This window comes from Euprymna scolopes, chromosome 4, assembly GCF_053919585.1.
Source record: "Euprymna scolopes isolate OS-2025 chromosome 4, ASM5391958v1, whole genome shotgun sequence".
NCBI classification, from domain to species: domain Eukaryota; kingdom Metazoa; phylum Mollusca; class Cephalopoda; order Sepiida; family Sepiolidae; genus Euprymna; species Euprymna scolopes.
In genome coordinates this window covers 178,278,955-178,298,163 of record NC_136485.1, presented here as the reverse complement: position 1 = coordinate 178,298,163, position 19,209 = coordinate 178,278,955, and the positions used below count along the sequence as shown (strand labels likewise).

Sequence of the window (19,209 nt, the reverse complement as noted above, 5' to 3'; positions counted from 1 at the left end):
AATTAGAATGTGGGAACTAAAGGAAAAATAATGGAAGCGTATGAAAATGGTTTATAAGGTTAACCTGCAAAAAAAAAAAAAAAAAGTCCAGGACAGTTTTATACCTTTCACGTTTTAAGGCAATTGTTGAACACCGAAAAGGTCAAACAAATGTCAAGATTCGTAATATAAGCAATATTGAATTATTAAAATTTATTTGAAGTAAAAAAAACAAAAAAAACGATAGCTAAATTCCATAGAAACTCAATGAATTTAATTTTGTTTCCTGAACACATTAATACTAAGTGTTTATATTTATGGCGATTAGAACACGTATAACGAACGTTTAACTTATCTAAAATAAACGATGTCGCTTGTTACGTTAAAATCGTTCAGAAACTACAGCTTCTGTCACCATGACGACGACTAACATCTCGTCGCGCGCTTCGATTCTCTTGAGCCGCATCTGTCAAGCATGATAATCCATGATGGATGAGGGTCACAATCGCATCTCCTATAAATAGAAAATCGAAATCAGATTATTATCATTCGCATCTCTACTTCCGCCGAGACCTCAGGTCAGCTTCTGCTGACGACATTGTTCAAAGAGAGCAAACCATTTTTCTTTTATTATTTTTTGGGAATAATCCGTACACAATATCAGAGAAGAACTAATGTATTTATTACGATATATTAGAATAAGTCGGTGAAAAAATAACCGGAAATAGAGTTACAACGTCAATTTCTTGGTAGAATATACGAGGGTCGTCCAAAAAGTAATATCTCTTAATTTTTATTCCGCCAAAACGAATCAGAGGATATTGTAAATGGCATTGTTATCATTGTTGAAATTTTGCATGCATAAGCTGAAAGTTTCATTTATCTGTTGCAGATATTGAGAATATGAGACTCTAGGAATGTAACAACTGCCACGAACGGGCATCAGAAATAGACATGCGTAATTGAATTCCTGGCAAATGTGCATTAAGAATGGTGTTGACTATGTAGAAAAGTAAATTCCGTAGCACAGAAAACACAAACAACTAACACTAAAAACTAACATATAAAATAACACTAACAACTAACACTAACAAATAACACTAATAAGTTTGTGTTTAGATCTAACTAAAACTAAGAATTAACACTAACAAATGACACTAGCAACTAAGATTAACATCTTAGACTAACAACTAACACAAACAAATAACACTAACAAATAACATAAACACTAATAAGTTTGTTTAGATCTAACACTAGCAACTAACACTAACAACTAACACTAACGACCAACACTAACAAATAACAAAAACAAATAACACTAATAAGTTTGAGTTAGATCTAACATTAATAACTAACACTAACAACTAACACTAACATGTAAAATTAACAACTAACACTAAAATTAAGACAAACAAATAACACGTTTGTGTTTAGATCTAACACTAAAACCTTACACTAACACATAAGACGTAACACTAACAAATAACACTAACAAACATGCACTAATAAGTTTATGTAAAAATCGGAATTTTAATATAAAATAGAAAAAAAAATTATTTATGATGAGTATTTGTTGATATTGGAGTTAAACATGATTTTGTAGTGAAGCAGTTACATTATAATGCGTTATGTAGATGGGAAGCTAAAGAAGACCTCTGCATAGAAATTCGATCATGCTCGGCACATGGTTCGTCGTTAGTTTTGATCTGTGACGACTATACACTGACTGGCGATGACAAATCGGCAAAAAAAAAAAAAATAAATAAATAAATAAAACAAAAAAAAACATATTGCTTTATCACCATTTAATACGAACCCCTAAACTAAAATATCTCATTAATCCTATGATTGACTATACTTAAATGATGCCTTTCTGGTATGCTGTCTTTATTAAGCGAAAGATTTCGTCAGAAATAAATTTTAAATTGAATATTCTTATAGGAAATACAATCTCCTTAAATGATTTGGCATTGATGAACTAATTGTGTCCTGTTTTTTTCGCTGCATCTTCAAGTAATTAAAATATTCATAAAGATGTCAGTCATTTACCGTGCTCGGCAGTATCATCTAATGTGTCACTTATTAAGATTGTGACGAGCAAATCTTGACACGCGAATAAAACACGCTTTTCTCGTAAAAACTGACATGTAGAAATTTATATTGATAGATGGCCAGGTTGAGGTAAAGGATTCGACATGTATTTCTTATGGACTTGTATCAATCAATATATTTCATGATTTTGCTGAATAACTGCTCACTTTTATTTGGAAACAGAGTCACTGGTTATCTCCCTATGTATTTTTTATTATTACATTTTCACCCTAAACAAAGCACGGTGACATTTAAATGTAGAGGACTACTATCTAAGACATAATTTGCATAGATCCAAGGACGGAGTACTGTGGCCACATCTGGGCAAGAGCTACTAGAAGCAGTTTATCCTGCCTTGACAGAGTGGGGAATCCCTTTTCTCTTCCCTGCAACCTCTTTCTCACAGAAGAGACGTTGCGAGCCTGTCTCTGCTTTATCGCTATTTTCATAGCAAGTGCTCGACTGAGTTCCAATATATGCCCCCCTCACCAAACTTTCATGAGAAACATCGTCTAGCTGAAAACACTATCAATAATTTCCCCTACTAATTATCTGTGCCTAAACCTAATCGTGGATTCCATGAACAAAGTTTCTTTCTTAGAACTGCACATCCGTGGAACTCTCTTTCGTTTTGCCTGCTTTCCAGTTGACTGCAATATGATCGTCTTCAAGTCCAATGTAAACAAGTCCTTGATGAGCCGTTCCCCTTAAGTAATCCAATTTACTAAATTTCCACTCCTAACGATTATTACGCCATTGTCCCATTGACCACTGTACGCTTATTAACCCTTATCCTTGAGTGGCGTCCGGGGCTTGATAAGTGGTGACTCCTTTGTAAAAAAAATACTATGTGGGGAGTTGAGCAGTATGATGTCTGTTTACAGTTCACTTGCACGTTTGCATTTTAGTACAGTGAGGGAAGCGGGGCCAGGAATTCCAAAGTCTTGCAGTTCGAGGGAATAAACTATAAAAATAGAAGGCTTTCTGGCATCGGGGGATTTCTACTGTGTAGTGTGTGTGTGTGTGTGTGTGTGTGTTTGTATGTGTGTAATGTGTGTGTTGATGTGTGTGCGTTTGTGTGTGTGTGTGTGTGTGTGTTTGTGCGTTTGTGTGTGTGTTTGGGTACGTATGTCTGTGTGTGAAAACAGTCGATATACTGTCAAACAAAACAACCAAACCAAACCTCATAAAACCATTTTCCATAATAAACAGATTCGCCATTAAATATCCCGAGTTGACATGCTGTGAAACAAAACAAGTAAATTAATTTACAAAAGATCAGAAATAAACGCAAATCTTGCAAACTTTTATCTATTTTAAAATCACCTGACATGTTTGAAATTCAATAATTACAAGGTTCTTATTCAGAACAAAATACAGGGAGGCGCAATCCCAGCAACTTAAGATAAAAAAATGTCTCATACGTTCCATTTGGTCGTGTATTGTCAGAATGAGTTGATACGAATCTATATATTGTGTGCACAAAGGGGAAGATTACTTATATAATGAACGATTCGAAAGAATTTAAAATAGGCAAATCCAGGTAAGTAAGTACAGGCGTACGACGATATGTGAATATTATAATTTACAAAAATATTTTTAAAAAGTGTATGTTACATGTAAAGTTTGTTAAATAAGGAATAGAAAAATAATAATTGCATTTTCTAATAACTGTTTTTGCACTTTTGCAGTGTAAAGAATTATATATATATATATATATATATATATATATATATATATATATATATATTATGCTTATTTACCTAAAACTAAGCACATAGCTACTTTAATATTTTCACATTAGAGTTACATTTTTGTATGCCAGTATCTATGATGGTCTAGCAGTTCGATGGAAAAAAAACTATTAAAGTAGAAGTCTTTTCGGCATCCAGGGACCTCTAGAGCAGTGGGGTGCTTATTACATTGGTCGGGGGTACTTACGTCGAGAAGCACAAGTGCTGCGAGTTCATCAGAGCACATTTTGATGAAATTACTTGTTGGAGGTTAGTTGATAGTGCGATGCCATTTAGATCAGTAAATTCCTTTTTGGACTTGGTCTAAGAGATTTGGTATATATATATATATATATATATATATATATATATATGTATATATATATATGAGGGAGAGAGAAAGAGAGGGTGGAGGATAACAGACTCGAAAGTGATAGACTCATGATAAATTAAGGGCTGCTGACAAGGCAACATACACTTATATAGAAGTGAAAATAGTAGCCCGAAACTTAGTAACAAATTGATCGATGAATTAAGTTTTATTAAAACGTTAGATTTATAGAAATTAGTTTCCGAAAAAATATTACTATTATCCTTCATAGTAAATGATAAGAAGATGCTAATAGTAAAAATTACTTTATTGTATAGTAAAGACATTTATTTATTCAACCGTCGTTATTTTCCATAGCTTTATAACCCGAGGTTAGCTGACGATTGTTATATACTATACTGTGTTGAGTGTTTAATTGCAAAGTAGGTTTAAACAAGAGCTGAGATAACGCCTTCTTGTCAATCTCAATTACCGGTCTTGTCAACAAACACCTCTCCATTTAATAGCCGCTGAGCTTGGTAAATATACATTTGCCTTCTCTGATGTTTGCAAATATTTGTATTCCAAACATTTGCGATTTCTATGACTATGTTTTGAACTAGGTCTTACAGTTCACGCATTGTTTTGTCTGTAATGAAAAAGCGAATATAAAAACGACTTTCAACTTAGAAACACATATTCAGCGTAATTTTCGCGGATCAAAGTCATAAATCATTCATTCAATATATTTACCGATCGTACATATTTATGAGAATCAGGTTTTTACTATATAACGAACAGATTGATCAAATAACCTATATATTTTCTCCATTTTTGCGTTAACATTATCCAGCTCTAATGATTGACCACAAAACATTTATTTATAAAATTCAAGTGTTTATACTTACAGATGACTCAAACAATATATACATTTTCCTCCGTTTCTCATAAAAGCTAATTCTGTTTATAATAATATATTATAACTTTGATAAGCATATAGTTTTCCAAATCGCATTTTACACTTAAGGGAAACATGTGGCACTGTTTGTTATGTGTCACTCTCAGCGTAGTAACATATATTTTTGTTGAGTGATGGGGCCTGTCGCTTAAGGGGTGGACAATAGAATTCCCATAATCCCATTTTTACAAATCTCCATCCTCCTTCTCGACTGACCAGCATGCAGTGAACACACATATTTTGGTGTCTTTGTTATGAGAGGAAAGAGGGGGGTACCCCTTCCTCCGTCGCAAAGAATTAGCTAAGGTAGCATAGCTATGATAAAAGGAGTCATTTGTAATTTAATATCCTTTTTCCGTTTATGCATAATATTGGAAAATAAAGTAGTTACTTTTTTTTCTACAAATCTGTATTGCGTCTCATTTGTGACCACCAAAGCAGACATCACAGCCAGAAATCACACACAAAGCAGAGATCACCTCCAGAGTCATCTCAGGATGCGATGGCATGAGGTAGACAACTATCAAGCAGAAGAAGACCACCGTTTATCTTATCGTTCTTGAACACCGTTTGATCACACCGGCAGGGCTGACGTTGTTCATATGACAAAGCAAGTAACTCGTGTTATAATCGATGCTTAATGGTTGAATATCGTTTGTTCACGCCTAATGGATAGAGAGAACTTGAATGCCTAATGGATAGAACTTGGGTGAAAAAACGTTAACCTATAATGTTCCTCCACTTCTTATTAAAATATAAACCAACTTAATATTATTTCTAAGATATTTGGTGTAAATTAACTGCAACTAAGAATGCGTTGAGAATTTGTTTTTAAAAAGTCTATAATTTATCTTTGCGCATGAATTATTAATTAGATTTGAATTTAACAAACGTTGTAGATGCATAATGTCTGAAATACTAAGTAGACTAAGTACGATTGCGAAAGTACGAATGATGTGAATATGAAATGTTTATTGCGGTGATGGATTGACTGATAAACAATAGATACGTCATTTTCAAATGTAACCATGAAAAACGACTTCGATGGGAATATTTGCACCAGACGTTTCATTGTTCGTTTATAATTTTATCAGATTTGACTTTGGTATGCACCTTGCTTGTTTTCAACACAAAGGAATACTGAGAGACGAACTCATCAATCAACTGAAATAAAAATGTGACGTTTAAGATAAGCGTTAAATGTTATTTTGTTACACATATTATTTGACAAATCTATTTTAGTCTGTCAAAAACAGGCAAAAGCTGTGAGCTACCGACAGCAAAGTCTGGATTATAGGAAAAATGAAAATGAACTTGTACACTAGTGCACCATACATTTTCTCTGAATGTTCAAGAGTCTACGACAATTTTAAATGCCTGTACAAACAGTCTTGAATCTTAATGAAGGTACCTCGTATAATTATACTTGTATTTGTGATTTGCCATTTTAATAGAACGTCTCTATGATTGGTTAAAACACTTGGCTAAGATAGCTGGTTTCCACAATTCAAGATGTTTCTTAATATTTCGACCGTTTTTATTTTGTTTGTTTTAAAAATATATAACAGAAAGTTTTCTAGTACTTCCACAATTGTTGATATTTCGGTAGTGTCTTCGTTCCACATATTTATCAACTTTTCTGCCTTCTTTGCGAAGTATTTGGACGGCCACATCTGTTATATGGAATTGTTTTTTTACATTTCATTATTATCAAGGTAAGTCTGTATGTTTGCATAAATAACAGCATTTTTATTTCTATATAAATTTGCACTCTACATCTTCAAAGTGCAGTTGCTTGCACTGTTCTCAATGGACAAATGCAGACATAACTAAATAAATAAAGTCTCAATGAACAAATGTAGACATAACTAAATAAAGAAAGTCTCAATGGACAATTGTAGAGAAAACTAAATAAAGAAAGTCTCAATGGACAATTGTAGAGAAAACTAAATAAAGAAAGTCTCAATGGACAATTGTAGAGAAAACTAAACAAAGAAAGTCTCAATGGACAAATGTAGACATAACTAAATAAAGAAAGTCTCAATAGACAAATGTAGACATAAATAAATAAAGAAAGTCTCAATGGACAAATGTAGACATAACTAAATAAAGAAAGTCTCAATGGACAAATGTAGACATAACTAGACGAAGAAAGTCTCAATGGAAAAATGTAGACATAACTAAATAAAGAAAGTCTCAATGGACAAATGTAGACATAACTAGACGAAGAAAGTCTCAATGGAAAAATGTAGACATAACTAAATAAAGAAAGTCTCAATGGACTATTGTAGAGAAAACTAAACAAAGAAAGTCTCAATGGACAAATGTAGACATAACTAAATAAAGAAAGTCTCAATAGACAAATGTAGACATAAATAAATAAAGAAAGTCTCAATGGACAAATGTAGACATAACTAAATAAAGAAAGTCTCAATGGACAAATGTAGACATAACTAGACGAAGAAAGTCTCAATGGAAAAATGTAGACATAACTAAATAAAGAAAGTCTAAATGGACAAATGTAGACATAACTAAATAAAGAAAGTCTCCATGAACAAATGTAGATATAACTTTATAAAGAAAGTCTCAATGGACAACTGTAGACATAACAAAATAAAGAAAGTTTCAGTGGACAAATGTAGACATAACTAAATAAAGAAAGTCTCAATGGACAAATGTAGACAAAACTAAATATACGCAATTAATTAACATGTAAGTTACAAAATTATTCTATATATTGATTACATATTAAGAAAAAAATTACTAATTGGTTTTCTATTAATTTATTTTCTGAAGCGATCAAGTTTAAGTATCTTCTATTAACTATGTTCAATCCAGCCAAGGTTTTTCATAAATTATCCTGCGCTCTAAATTTAGTGTCTACGCTTGTATACAAATTTCAGTCATGATACATTGAAAACCCCTCGATAATCTTACGGAAGTCTCGATGGACAATATTTGTCCGTAAATATATTCATTTCATCTTCTTCCTAAGATTTGTAATCTCTGCAGATCAAACGAGATTATTGCAGATCTAATGCGCACAATCAATCGCTTTTAAATACCGAACTGCTTGTAAAAATTTTTACGTACATAAAAATGGTGTATTTTTTACGACATAAAAATGGTGTATTTTTTCTTCTCTTTGGTTCTATTCCCGTTTTCTACTTGTATAAGTTTAGAACCCTTCCTCCCAAACCAGGAAATTATCGAAAGAAGAATTTATGAGTATTAAGAACACTGTGATAATATTACTCAAACTAAAATGAAACGTTGAAAGCGTATTTTCGATGTTCTGTCTCTCGATATTCAATATTTTTCAATTATTTCTTTGTACTACAAATATAATCCTTTGAGCTTTCACTACCCGGTCGTTTTCCTATCGAGTTTTATACCAGTTATATCCTGTGATAGACAAGATAAAGTAAATATGTATATTAATTTGTCAGATGTTAGGATGTTAAAAATTTTGATTCAAATAAAATTAAATGAATTTTATTTTAACATTCTAACATTTTTTCATAATGTACCATCAGCTAGATGTCACATATTTTTTATATTTGTGACCTACTATATATATATATATATATATATATATATATATATATATATATATATATATATATATATATATATGTGTGTGTGTGTGTAAATTATCGGGATAATACATAGCTAAACAAATTGTATTGGAGGTTATATAGAAATCAGTAAAGAAAGAAAATGACGATATAAAATTATATACTTATAGATTTCTTCATTTATTCAATAAAGATGATTAATCAGTTAGGGGTGTAGGCTAAGTAAGGACTCGTTATACCATGGTATTTCGAAGCCTAATGCTTATCAACAGAAGCATTAGGCTATACAACCCCAAGTGATAAACCACCATTATTGAATAAATAAATTAATCTATACTCTAGTGGAGTAGACCTTTATGCCATATCCTATCAAAGGCCTTTTATATGTCAAGAGCAATTGACCTAGAAACGATGTCCTCGCCGAGAGATTTGTGATATAATAGTTGGAGATCGCGCAGAACAGATTCAGGGCACGAGGTTTTGAGTCACCAGGGAAAGAAGGAAATAAATGACAATTAATTACGTCTTCTTTTTTTGTAAATAATAGAACGTCATCACCAGTAACACATTATTGCAATAACCAAACAGCAAAAAAAGAGAGGAAAACCCAATAACTTGGAGTCACCTCGATCAAAAGACATGCACCTTATTGAATTCGTCATAACAAAGATTCGTGTTCTCAAAAAGGTTTTAATGCATTCAATTATTTCCAAAAAACATACAATCTATCCGATTAATCGTTATTTGTTGCCTTTGAATCATCGGCGCGTGGTCAAATCACAAGCATAAAAACTTATTAACATCATGCCAATAAAAAGTCTGAATTCACGAATGTTGAAGTCACCAATGATATTGAAAAATCATGCAAGGTTTTATATGAAACTGAGATTTCTATTGATGTTCCTGACTTTTTTTAAACAGAATCACCAGAATTGGTTTGACGACATTTCTAATAAAAGAGATGATGACAAAATTTGTCAACTAAGAAACATACATATTGGTAAAAATAACGTTTAGAAATCTTTACGAAGAATGAAAGAGTCCATGAATTTAAGGAAACAGCAAGTCGTAAAGATTCCAAACCATTTTACACCGGCCTTAAAAATAACCTACAGTCCACAGTGTGACAGCATTACACCTATTTTATCCTCTAACGGTCAGACTCTACACACAAGCAAAATAGATAATTTGAAACGGTGGAAATCAGTGTTAAATTCACACTCTGAGTTTTATGATGAATTATTAGGTCTATACTGCAATTGCAGATAGTTTCGGAGCTTTCATTTGAATATATATATATATATATATATATATATATATATATATATATATATATATATGAGCGCGCGCGTGTGTGTGTGTGTTCTGGTCGTTTTCTGTTTATGATTAGTAACGATTGAGATCTGCATGGTCTCGTCACGTTTAACATTGGAAAATGCAAAAATATTGTAAAGATAAAAAAAAAAATATTCTTAGACCAAAACTTTGCAAACCAACTTTCAATTAAGAAGGAACCAAACTTCTGTTTGTTTGTTTTTTTCTTCCCGATTGAACGCTGCACCTTTTGTTTGTTTTCCGGCCGTGTGATTCCATTTCTGCACAAGCGTTGAGAAATGAGTTGCGCTTTACAAAATACCAATCATTCTTGACAAGGCAAATGGCAGTTCCCTAAAGAAGCCTTGTCATATGATTGACGCTCAGCTCCATATAAAAAAAAATCAAGAAAATGTAAAAAAACAACAACAAACAAAAAACAACACAATATGAAAAATGCGGATTCTTTATCCAAACATTTGTAAACATCATTGATTCTATGAATACGATAGGAACAATATGGCTGCTTTACAATGGAATTGCTTTGGTTTTCTCTTATACCTCGATGTTCATGTCAGATGAAGTAATGAACACAGAAACACGCACATGTAATGTTTTATATAATCGCTAATCCATCAAACATCTAGTTAGTTTGGAGTTGAAAACGCTTTAATTGGACTCGGCAAAAAAAGAATTAGGGCCATTTTTGCACTGAATTTATTAGCGTTAAAATATAAAATAAACGAAGATTTCTTCTTCTCAACAAAATAAGCAGTTGTTTAACCAAATTAATAAAATATGTTAATCTTTTCAAAGTTCATTTCTTATTCGAATTATTATCACATCCTTCATGAGAGGAAAATATAAAACATTCGGATGCTTAATCTAAGCTTTTTTCGACCTCATTTCTGTACTAGTCAACTGCCTGATATTTTTCTCATGTCATAATATCGAAATGCGATTCGATCGAATGCTAAAAATACGACTGGCTTGAATAGCTACCCTCTTTCTTTATCCGATTTTATGGCATATACACATCTTATCATTTTTTTTTACAATGTGGTCACCACTTATCAAGGCCCGGAAGCCACTCAGGGATAAGGGTTATTGCATGCACAGAACGTTAGTGTTGAGATCTAATAAAGTGTCTATTTAAGGGGGCGGTTCAGCAGGGAATTGTTTACGTTGGACTTGAAGACATCCAGGTTGTAGTCAGGTGGGAAACAGGAAGACGGAACAGTTCCACAGGCGTGCAGTTCTAAGAAAAAAGCTTTGTTCATGTAATCTACGTTTTGGTTTAGGCACAGATAAAGAGCGGGGAAAGTTTTTGACAGTGGTTTCAGCTAGACGGGTGTTTTTCATAAAAGATGGCGAGGGGGGACCAGAGATTGGATTTCAGACGAGTACTTGCCATGGAAATAACGATAAAACAAAGATGGGCTCGCAACGTCTCTTCTGTGGGAGAGAGGCTGTAGGGAAGAGAAAAGGGCACCCCCTACTAAGCCACGAAGTCTATTTTGTAAAGGCAGGATAGGCTGTTTTTAGCAGCTACTGCTCAGATATGGCAGCAGTACTCCATCCTTGGACGTACTCAGCTTTTATATTGCATCATTAGTTAGATATCTTTTACAGCGGTAGAAGGATCCCACCATCTTTCCAGCGACCTTGGCAACAGACTTGATGTACGTGTTCCATTTCAGATCAGGAGTAAAGGTCAAATCCAGAAGCTTGTCAAAACGTGGGACTTCTCCTAGACGAGAGCCATCCATTTCAATTGATGTCAGATGGGGATCAGAGCGTTGATTATGTAAAGATAGGAGCTTGGTTTTAGATGCATTAAAGGTAACCAGCCGCGTCTTCCCCCACTGAACCACGCGCTCAAGATCAGAGGAGAGAGAATCAGAAAGAACTTGGTCGTTTACAGACTTAGACGTGTTGCCGTAGATAATCGTGTCGTCAGCATAGATGTCAACGAATGATTTAAGTAAGTGTTTAGGGAGATCATGTATGTAGATCAGGAAGAGAGTTGGGCCCAGAATGAACCCCTGAGGGACACCAGCATTAATACTGCAGGCCTCTTATTTTTGTCCATCGACCACTACTCTTATGAGCCTATCAGAGAGAAATGAGTTAATGATTGAGAAAACATTTCCAGTTATACCGTAGCTGGAAATCGGGTGAAGTAGGCCTTTATGCCATACCTTGTCGAAGTCCTTTGATATGTTAAGAGCAATTGCTCTAGAAAGGATGCCTTTGTAAAGAGATTCGCTAATCCTATGAGATATAACCGTTAGCACATCTGCGGTAGATCTTGCAGAACGGAAACCATATTATGTGTCACTAAGGTTATTTCTGCTGAAATGGTTGACTATTTCTCTATTTAATATGGATTCCAGCAACTTATTCATGACAAACAGGAGACTTATTGGTCTGTACTTAGAGGGAGATGACTTATCACCTGAATTCTTAAATACAGGGCATTCTGATGAGGTTTTCCAGGGTGTTGTAAAGCACTTCTCCTTAAGGCAATGTTTAAACAGTTTCGTAAGTATGGGAGCAAGTTCTGGTTGAAGCTTTTTTAACACTATAATTGGGATGCCGTCAGGGCCAGTTGCTTTACTGAAATCAATGTTCTTGATTAGCCTCACGCATAGATATATTTATGTTACCAATCGTGTTCTGTGTTATAGGAGGAAATATGGGGAGTTGATGGCCTGCATCGCAGAGGGTAGAATAAGCTGCAAAGTTCTTGGCAAATAGTTTGGCCTTGTCTGATGCTGACGAGATGACCCCTGGTCCATTGATAATGGTTGGAATAGAACGCACACTTCTGTTCCTGTTTGCTATTTTCTAAAACTGGTGGGAACCAAGCCGCTGATCAGCAACTTTGGATTTAATGGACTGGGCATATAGCTCTCTTGAATTTTTATTACTCTTATATACAGCGTGTGATGTCTAGTTATTAAGATGTTCTATTGTTGTATGTATATGTGTGTCTGTTTCACATATGATAAAAACAGTTCATTAACACAGGCAAACACATATCTTCCCTCTTATGTCTTCATCTCTTATTATTATTAAAGGTCATCTTTCTCTGAAAGCAAAGAACAATAGGTTATGATTTAAATTTATTTTTTACATTTTTACAGAACTGTAAGGCGTTGTAAGTATTCACCGAGCTTGAAAAACGCGGACACGATATCTTTTGTGTTAACGTCCGACTTTTCCTGTCTCTCTCCAACCATTAAATTGTCATTACGTGCATTAACAGTCTATCCTATTACGTCATTAATTTACGTGACATCTCCATTGTTTATCTTCTAACATTTTTGTTTGTTTTAACATTTCTATGTTAACATTCCTGATTCGTCTCTACCAAAATATTATTATCTGAAAATATCTTTCGTTTGATACATATTTTCTAGACATCAACAACGATCATAATAATGATTATTAAGATTACTTGGCATACCCCGGCAGTGCTTTATATAACAATATATCACATCTACACACGCACTAACAGAACAAGATAACATAATACACAGTGCCACGCTGCCTAATACTTACCTTGCCTATTATTTCTATAGGAATATCCACACATAAATTCACATAGAAATTCCAATCACTGAGGATTTTCATACCAAAAGCAAGAATTAGATAAACTTTTACAAATGAAAATTTCTGACGAAAAATGACTTTTATCATTTTGTAAACCTATAGTTTTATAAATGCTTTTTGATTGAATCATGTTTACTTTGATTTTTCATTTGCAAAACACTGTTCATATTCAGTTAGCTTTTACTAGCTGGTGACCCTAATATTCCTCAATGTTGCATTTATTTCCATTTTATTATGCATGCATGGCCGTGTATAGCGTTCCTTTTGTTTCGTTTTATATGACGTAATATCTATTAACAATTTATATTAATTACACCTTTTTTGCGAATATACGGCATAATCACATTGGCACACCAGTTCCGGTCATCATCGAAGTAAAGCAACGTTGAACTTGGTCAGTACTAAAATGGGTGACTATTTGGGAATCCCTAGTGCTGTATGTGCTCTCCGCTTATCTCGGCATTGTCTTCAGTAAGTCTTGGGCTTCTTCTTGCCATTAGACCCGATTCAAGAGAAGTGTGGTTGTAGTTTGCGCAACTCCTGCCTCACAATTACACGCAGGACTACCCTTACTATAGTATCTTGAGATTGAAGGGAGACATCTTGGAAATATCGAAGGTCGCTCTCGTGTCTAGTAAACACTGACCCACTCAAAAGGTAAACATACAACTCACAGAAACAACAAATCTTCGAAATGAACTCTCTGATGTTTTTGTTTATTCTTAAATATTTAAACACTTGTCGAAAATGGCTTTACACAGTTTAGGAGAAACGCCGCAATTTTCGTTTCAGACACTTTTCCGATGGTAACATCTTTATCGAACTTGTTCAAATCACTGGAAAATATGAAATTTATCTAATGAGCACAATTGCAGACTCTGTAATCATTGTTAATATTCCCGATAAAAATCCTATCGAATCTTTTGTGTTAAAGCACGTATTAATACTTTTTAGATAGGATATGGTTCTACAATCATTGTTAATAAACTTATGACTTTTTTGTTTCACTAATCACATCGTTGAAAATAAGGTTATATTCTGTTTATGACCCAAACGATTAAACATATCATAAAATGCGTAGATAAAATAAACTTTACATTAATACAAGGTCTCGTTAAAGGGATTCGGTGATAATGAAATCAGGCAATGCCTCACAAAATTGGATCCATAAAACTAATGGTAATATTTGAATGTAGTCTTTAAATTAGAATAATGAAATTTCTGTACTTCATAAAACGTCGATGTAATTTCTAATAACGTATTTTACCCTTTATTTTAGGTAAGTGGGTTTAATTTTATGCGCCATTATCACCAAAATGAATAAACCATTTCGACTGGGCTCATTCGTGTTTCCCTCAGGTAAGTAGTTTATTACGAATACTTTGCTTTAAAATTCTTAAAATAAAAGATGATGAAAAACGGTGAAAAACGGAATTCCTGTGAATTGAAAATATCTCAAACATTAGGGCGACTGGAAACCATTTTCTGAAAAGCTGAGAGAATAAGACATCTCTATTTATACATGACTGTAGTGAAATAATCAAACATGGTAAACGTATTGACGTGCTAGTTTATATAGGAGTAAGGAAATAAACAATAACATATGAGTATATATGTAAATAACAAAAGTCTACATATCAAATTCTGAGATACTGTTCATGATTAAATTTTCAATTCTTGACAAGCAACATCTTAAAATTTGGAATATAAACTTTTCCTAATTTATTTGTATATCCTCTATAGTTATATATTTTACATACATCGAACTTCATAAATAAAAGAATTGGTATATATATATATATATATATATATATATATATATATATATATATATATATATAAGAGGATATTATAACACGACAATATTCTAGGGGTCACATCGGGCATCAAATATAACCCGGACAATGTCCCACGGGGATCGTTCGCCGTTTAGGGGTTTCTAGTCACGACCGCGTAAGAAAGTTCAAGAGTTATTCTGGTCACCCAGAACAACTCTCACAATACGCCAGCCCGGCCTTGTCGTCTACACAGGAACAGAGTTGGTTGGTCGCTTTAGCGTTCTTCACTCTTTTTCTCGGCGATTCCCGAGTGACATAATCGATCTGCTTGGGTCCAAGACCAAGGCACAGGATCAACGTTGTGATTAGGTTAAATCTTGTGTACCGTCACTCAGACTTAGGATTAGCCCCTGCAACCGAAGGCATGTTATCCCGTACAGCAATCAAGAAAAACATAAAGGAAACTGTTGACAAGTTTTACAAGTATAGGCTATATAAATTATCAGTGATCTAATGACAAACTATATTATAATACAATGGTGCAAAAGGTTTGAATATGTGTATGGATGTTTAAATCATGACGCCAACAGTCCGTTCGAAGAAATACCATTTTCATGCATTTCGATAGTGGTTGAATAGTAAACAGTCACAGATAAGTGATATGGGGGAGGGGGAGGCTATGTCCACGATAGCGTCAAAGCGATGAATTATTCTAGCAGCAGAATTGTTTTAGCAAACCACGAATCTATTTGTGTGTAAGTACCATATATGACAAAATATTAAACAGGAATCTTTCGGCTCGCTAGCTATGGCTCAGCGGTCAAGGACTGCGATATATTTTTATTAAAACTCAAACTGAACTCTGATCTCATCTCAGCTCAACTGTGTTCCCATCTAAAATCGCTCGTTCGTAAGCTTATATAATGAGGTGACGGGGTGAGAACTAGAGTGACCAGATCCATTCTAGCTAATCGGGGATGGCTGCGTTTTATCCCCTTCTCTTCTGATTGGTCGAATGCCAACCGTACATCATCGCTTGTTGAGGTAATTTTCCATGGAGGTATTCTCACGTTAAGAAGTCCTTGGGACCTGATATCAGGATCAGCTAATGCTAACGGTCGTAGTATAAACAATGCTTCACTACCATTCGCTCGAAATACATTGTTTTCTTATCAAAACAATGTTAATATCAATATAACATTATCAATCTCAAATCCGCTAACTGACGTTATTTTCCCTTGCTTTGGATTGTGTTATCGATCAAACACATGGAGTCAGCAACGCAATCGGGAATTGCCAGGGAGTGTTCACATGATAGATGATCTAACTTAGCTCTATTAATGTAAAAGTCGACCACCACAGGTGGCTGGGACACAAGAATTGATTGCTGGTTCAAGAAGAATTACAATATTCTTTAAATGGAGACATATCAGGATAATAAATGCTCAACATGTAAGGTTAAATGTAGATACAAAAAAAAAACCCCGACAATACAAAAATATATACTACTACATATAGATTTAAACATCCATTCAGTAAATGAGGTTGCTATTTTCCAAAGGTGGGTTAATCAGTGAAATATAACGAGGTTCGTACGAGAGTGCTCAATACAAAAGTAGAGCAAGTTACATTTGTCTTTACATAGGCAGTAGTTTGTTGCTACACAGTCATGAGCATGTTTCGGAAATAAGGGTTGTTGCCTGATGAGGTCTCTAGTTGGTAAATACTGGTAGACCGAAACATGCTCATGACTGTGTAGCAACAAACTACTGCTTATGTAAAGACAAATATATATATATATATATATATATATATATATATATATATATATGTAATGACAAGGTCAAATTAAGAAACATTGTTGGGAATTGTAATAACAATTTAAGAATTTATATAAGATATGAAAAAAAAAATAAATAAATAAACCAAAGATGTCTATACCTGAGAAGTACATGGTATATGTTGAAAACTTGCATGTCTTTAAATAATTTATTTTATCAAGACAAAACAAAACAAAAAAACACACATAACCATTTTGACTTTCATTAATTTCTAAACCATAATTTAATGACCACCAAAGTTTTTATGGTGATTATTAAATTATATCATGGCGCATCCACGCGAAAAGGAACGCCGGCATTTTGAATCAACGTTTGTAAACATTTAAACGTACTATTAGACACTAGAGAAATTTATATATCTCCAACAGTGAGGAAAAAAAACAAAACAATGTCTACACATAAGAAAGACGTATTTTATGATAAAAGCAAAATCAACAAGTTGGTGATATCAGCGCATATGTAGAGTTTATTATAAAATATCAACATCATTATACCTGCAATTATGTCTGACCATTTCAATATATACAGCTTAACCTATTTTTTACAAATTTCACACAAAGCTAATTCACGTCTTGCAATGTTCTTAGATATGTTTCGTACAAAGATTCATCCGAAAAGTATGACAAATCGAAAGAATTCGATCATAAAATAATATTTCTCTTACAGATAAAAAAGAATAATTTTTACGGCGTAATATTTTAAGTTAAACCGACCAATGTAACGTAAAATATTTCCAAATAAAAATTCTTCCTTTAATTTATAACAGAGGAAAGATTAAATTTAAGACCGTCAAGCCCAAATATTAGCTGACATGATATTGTAAACAAACCGAGTCGGAATTTGATGAACGATAATATCATTATTATTTTTAATTTATCATTATTACTTTTAATTTAAAAAAAAAATGCGAATTAGTTCATCGGGCAAATTTATCTTCGTAATATATAATAATCAAGAGAGGATTAATTCTATAAAAATACATACGCAATCTGCATAAATTAAAACATCGTGTTTAAGCGTATTGCACGACCAGGCAACGCCGGACAGCCAGCGGTATATATATATATATATATATATATATATATATATATATATATATATATATATATATATATATATGTTAGAAAAGCATTTCATCCAAGGCATAAAAATTGTTAAACAAAATGTCATGCCTTGGATGAAATACTTTTCTAACTTGTATATTATCTTTTTAAGATTATATTTTAAAACTCTCCTTCTCTTTATTTCAGTTTGAACTCTCCTCATACCACAACTCATTTTTTCAACCCTCTCTTTGTATTATTACAAGTCTGAATATTCTCTCTGTTTCAGTTTGTATTTCAGCTCACACAACATCTCATTTTTTGCATCTCCCTCCTTGTGATACAGGTCTGAATAATGAGAAAATCTTAATTTTTTAAAAAAACTTTAAAATAACTTTTTTGGATTAAATATTTTAAAACTTCTTTCAGAATAGAAAATCTTTAAAATTCAATAAGGAACATATGCCATATAGGTTTCATTAACAAATGTTCAGTACATAACGAGAAAAATAGAGATGAAAATTTCAAAAGGACTGTATAACTGGTTACGTTCAATAGTAGTCCTCGCCAGCGAAAGTCTTTGTTGTTGTTATCATATTATTATTATTATTTAAAACATTTTGTGTCCTGTTCTTTCGCGCGAGGACTAATATATATATATATATATATATATATATATATACATGTGTTTGTATGTGTGTATGTGTGCATATGTATATATGTCAAGCGCGCAAGAGACAGGGAGATATATAGTATAGACAGAGAACGAGAGATAGAAAAGAAAAAAACAAATAATAGGAAAAGAGATATATCCGAGGGAAATATTAAAGATACTTATTAACACGCGGATTTTATTATTACGAACGTGTTTTTATATAAGTAATGTATAATAATGTATAAATTATTAAAATATCCTTGTATAAAATATAAAAAATAAAAACAATCGATTTTTTACTCTGCCACGTC

At 33.1% G+C, this 19,209-nt stretch overlaps 1 protein-coding gene across 3 annotated transcripts in view; it reads left to right on the top strand.

Moving 5' to 3' along the window:
* The window catches only part of LOC145270368 (D(1B) dopamine receptor-like), a 1,085,834-nt gene that overhangs the window by 139,726 nt on the left and 926,899 nt on the right, over positions 1–19,209 (top strand). The window contains exon 2 of one of the 3 annotated variants that reach the window (XM_080126039.1): positions 14,861–14,940. The exons of the other annotated variants lie outside the window; for them this stretch is intronic. Coding sequence (XP_079982165.1) covers positions 14,898–14,940 — 43 coding nt within the window. The 5' untranslated portion in view covers positions 14,861–14,897. The remainder of the gene's footprint in view (positions 1–14,860; positions 14,941–19,209) is intronic. 3 annotated transcript variants of the gene reach the window in all.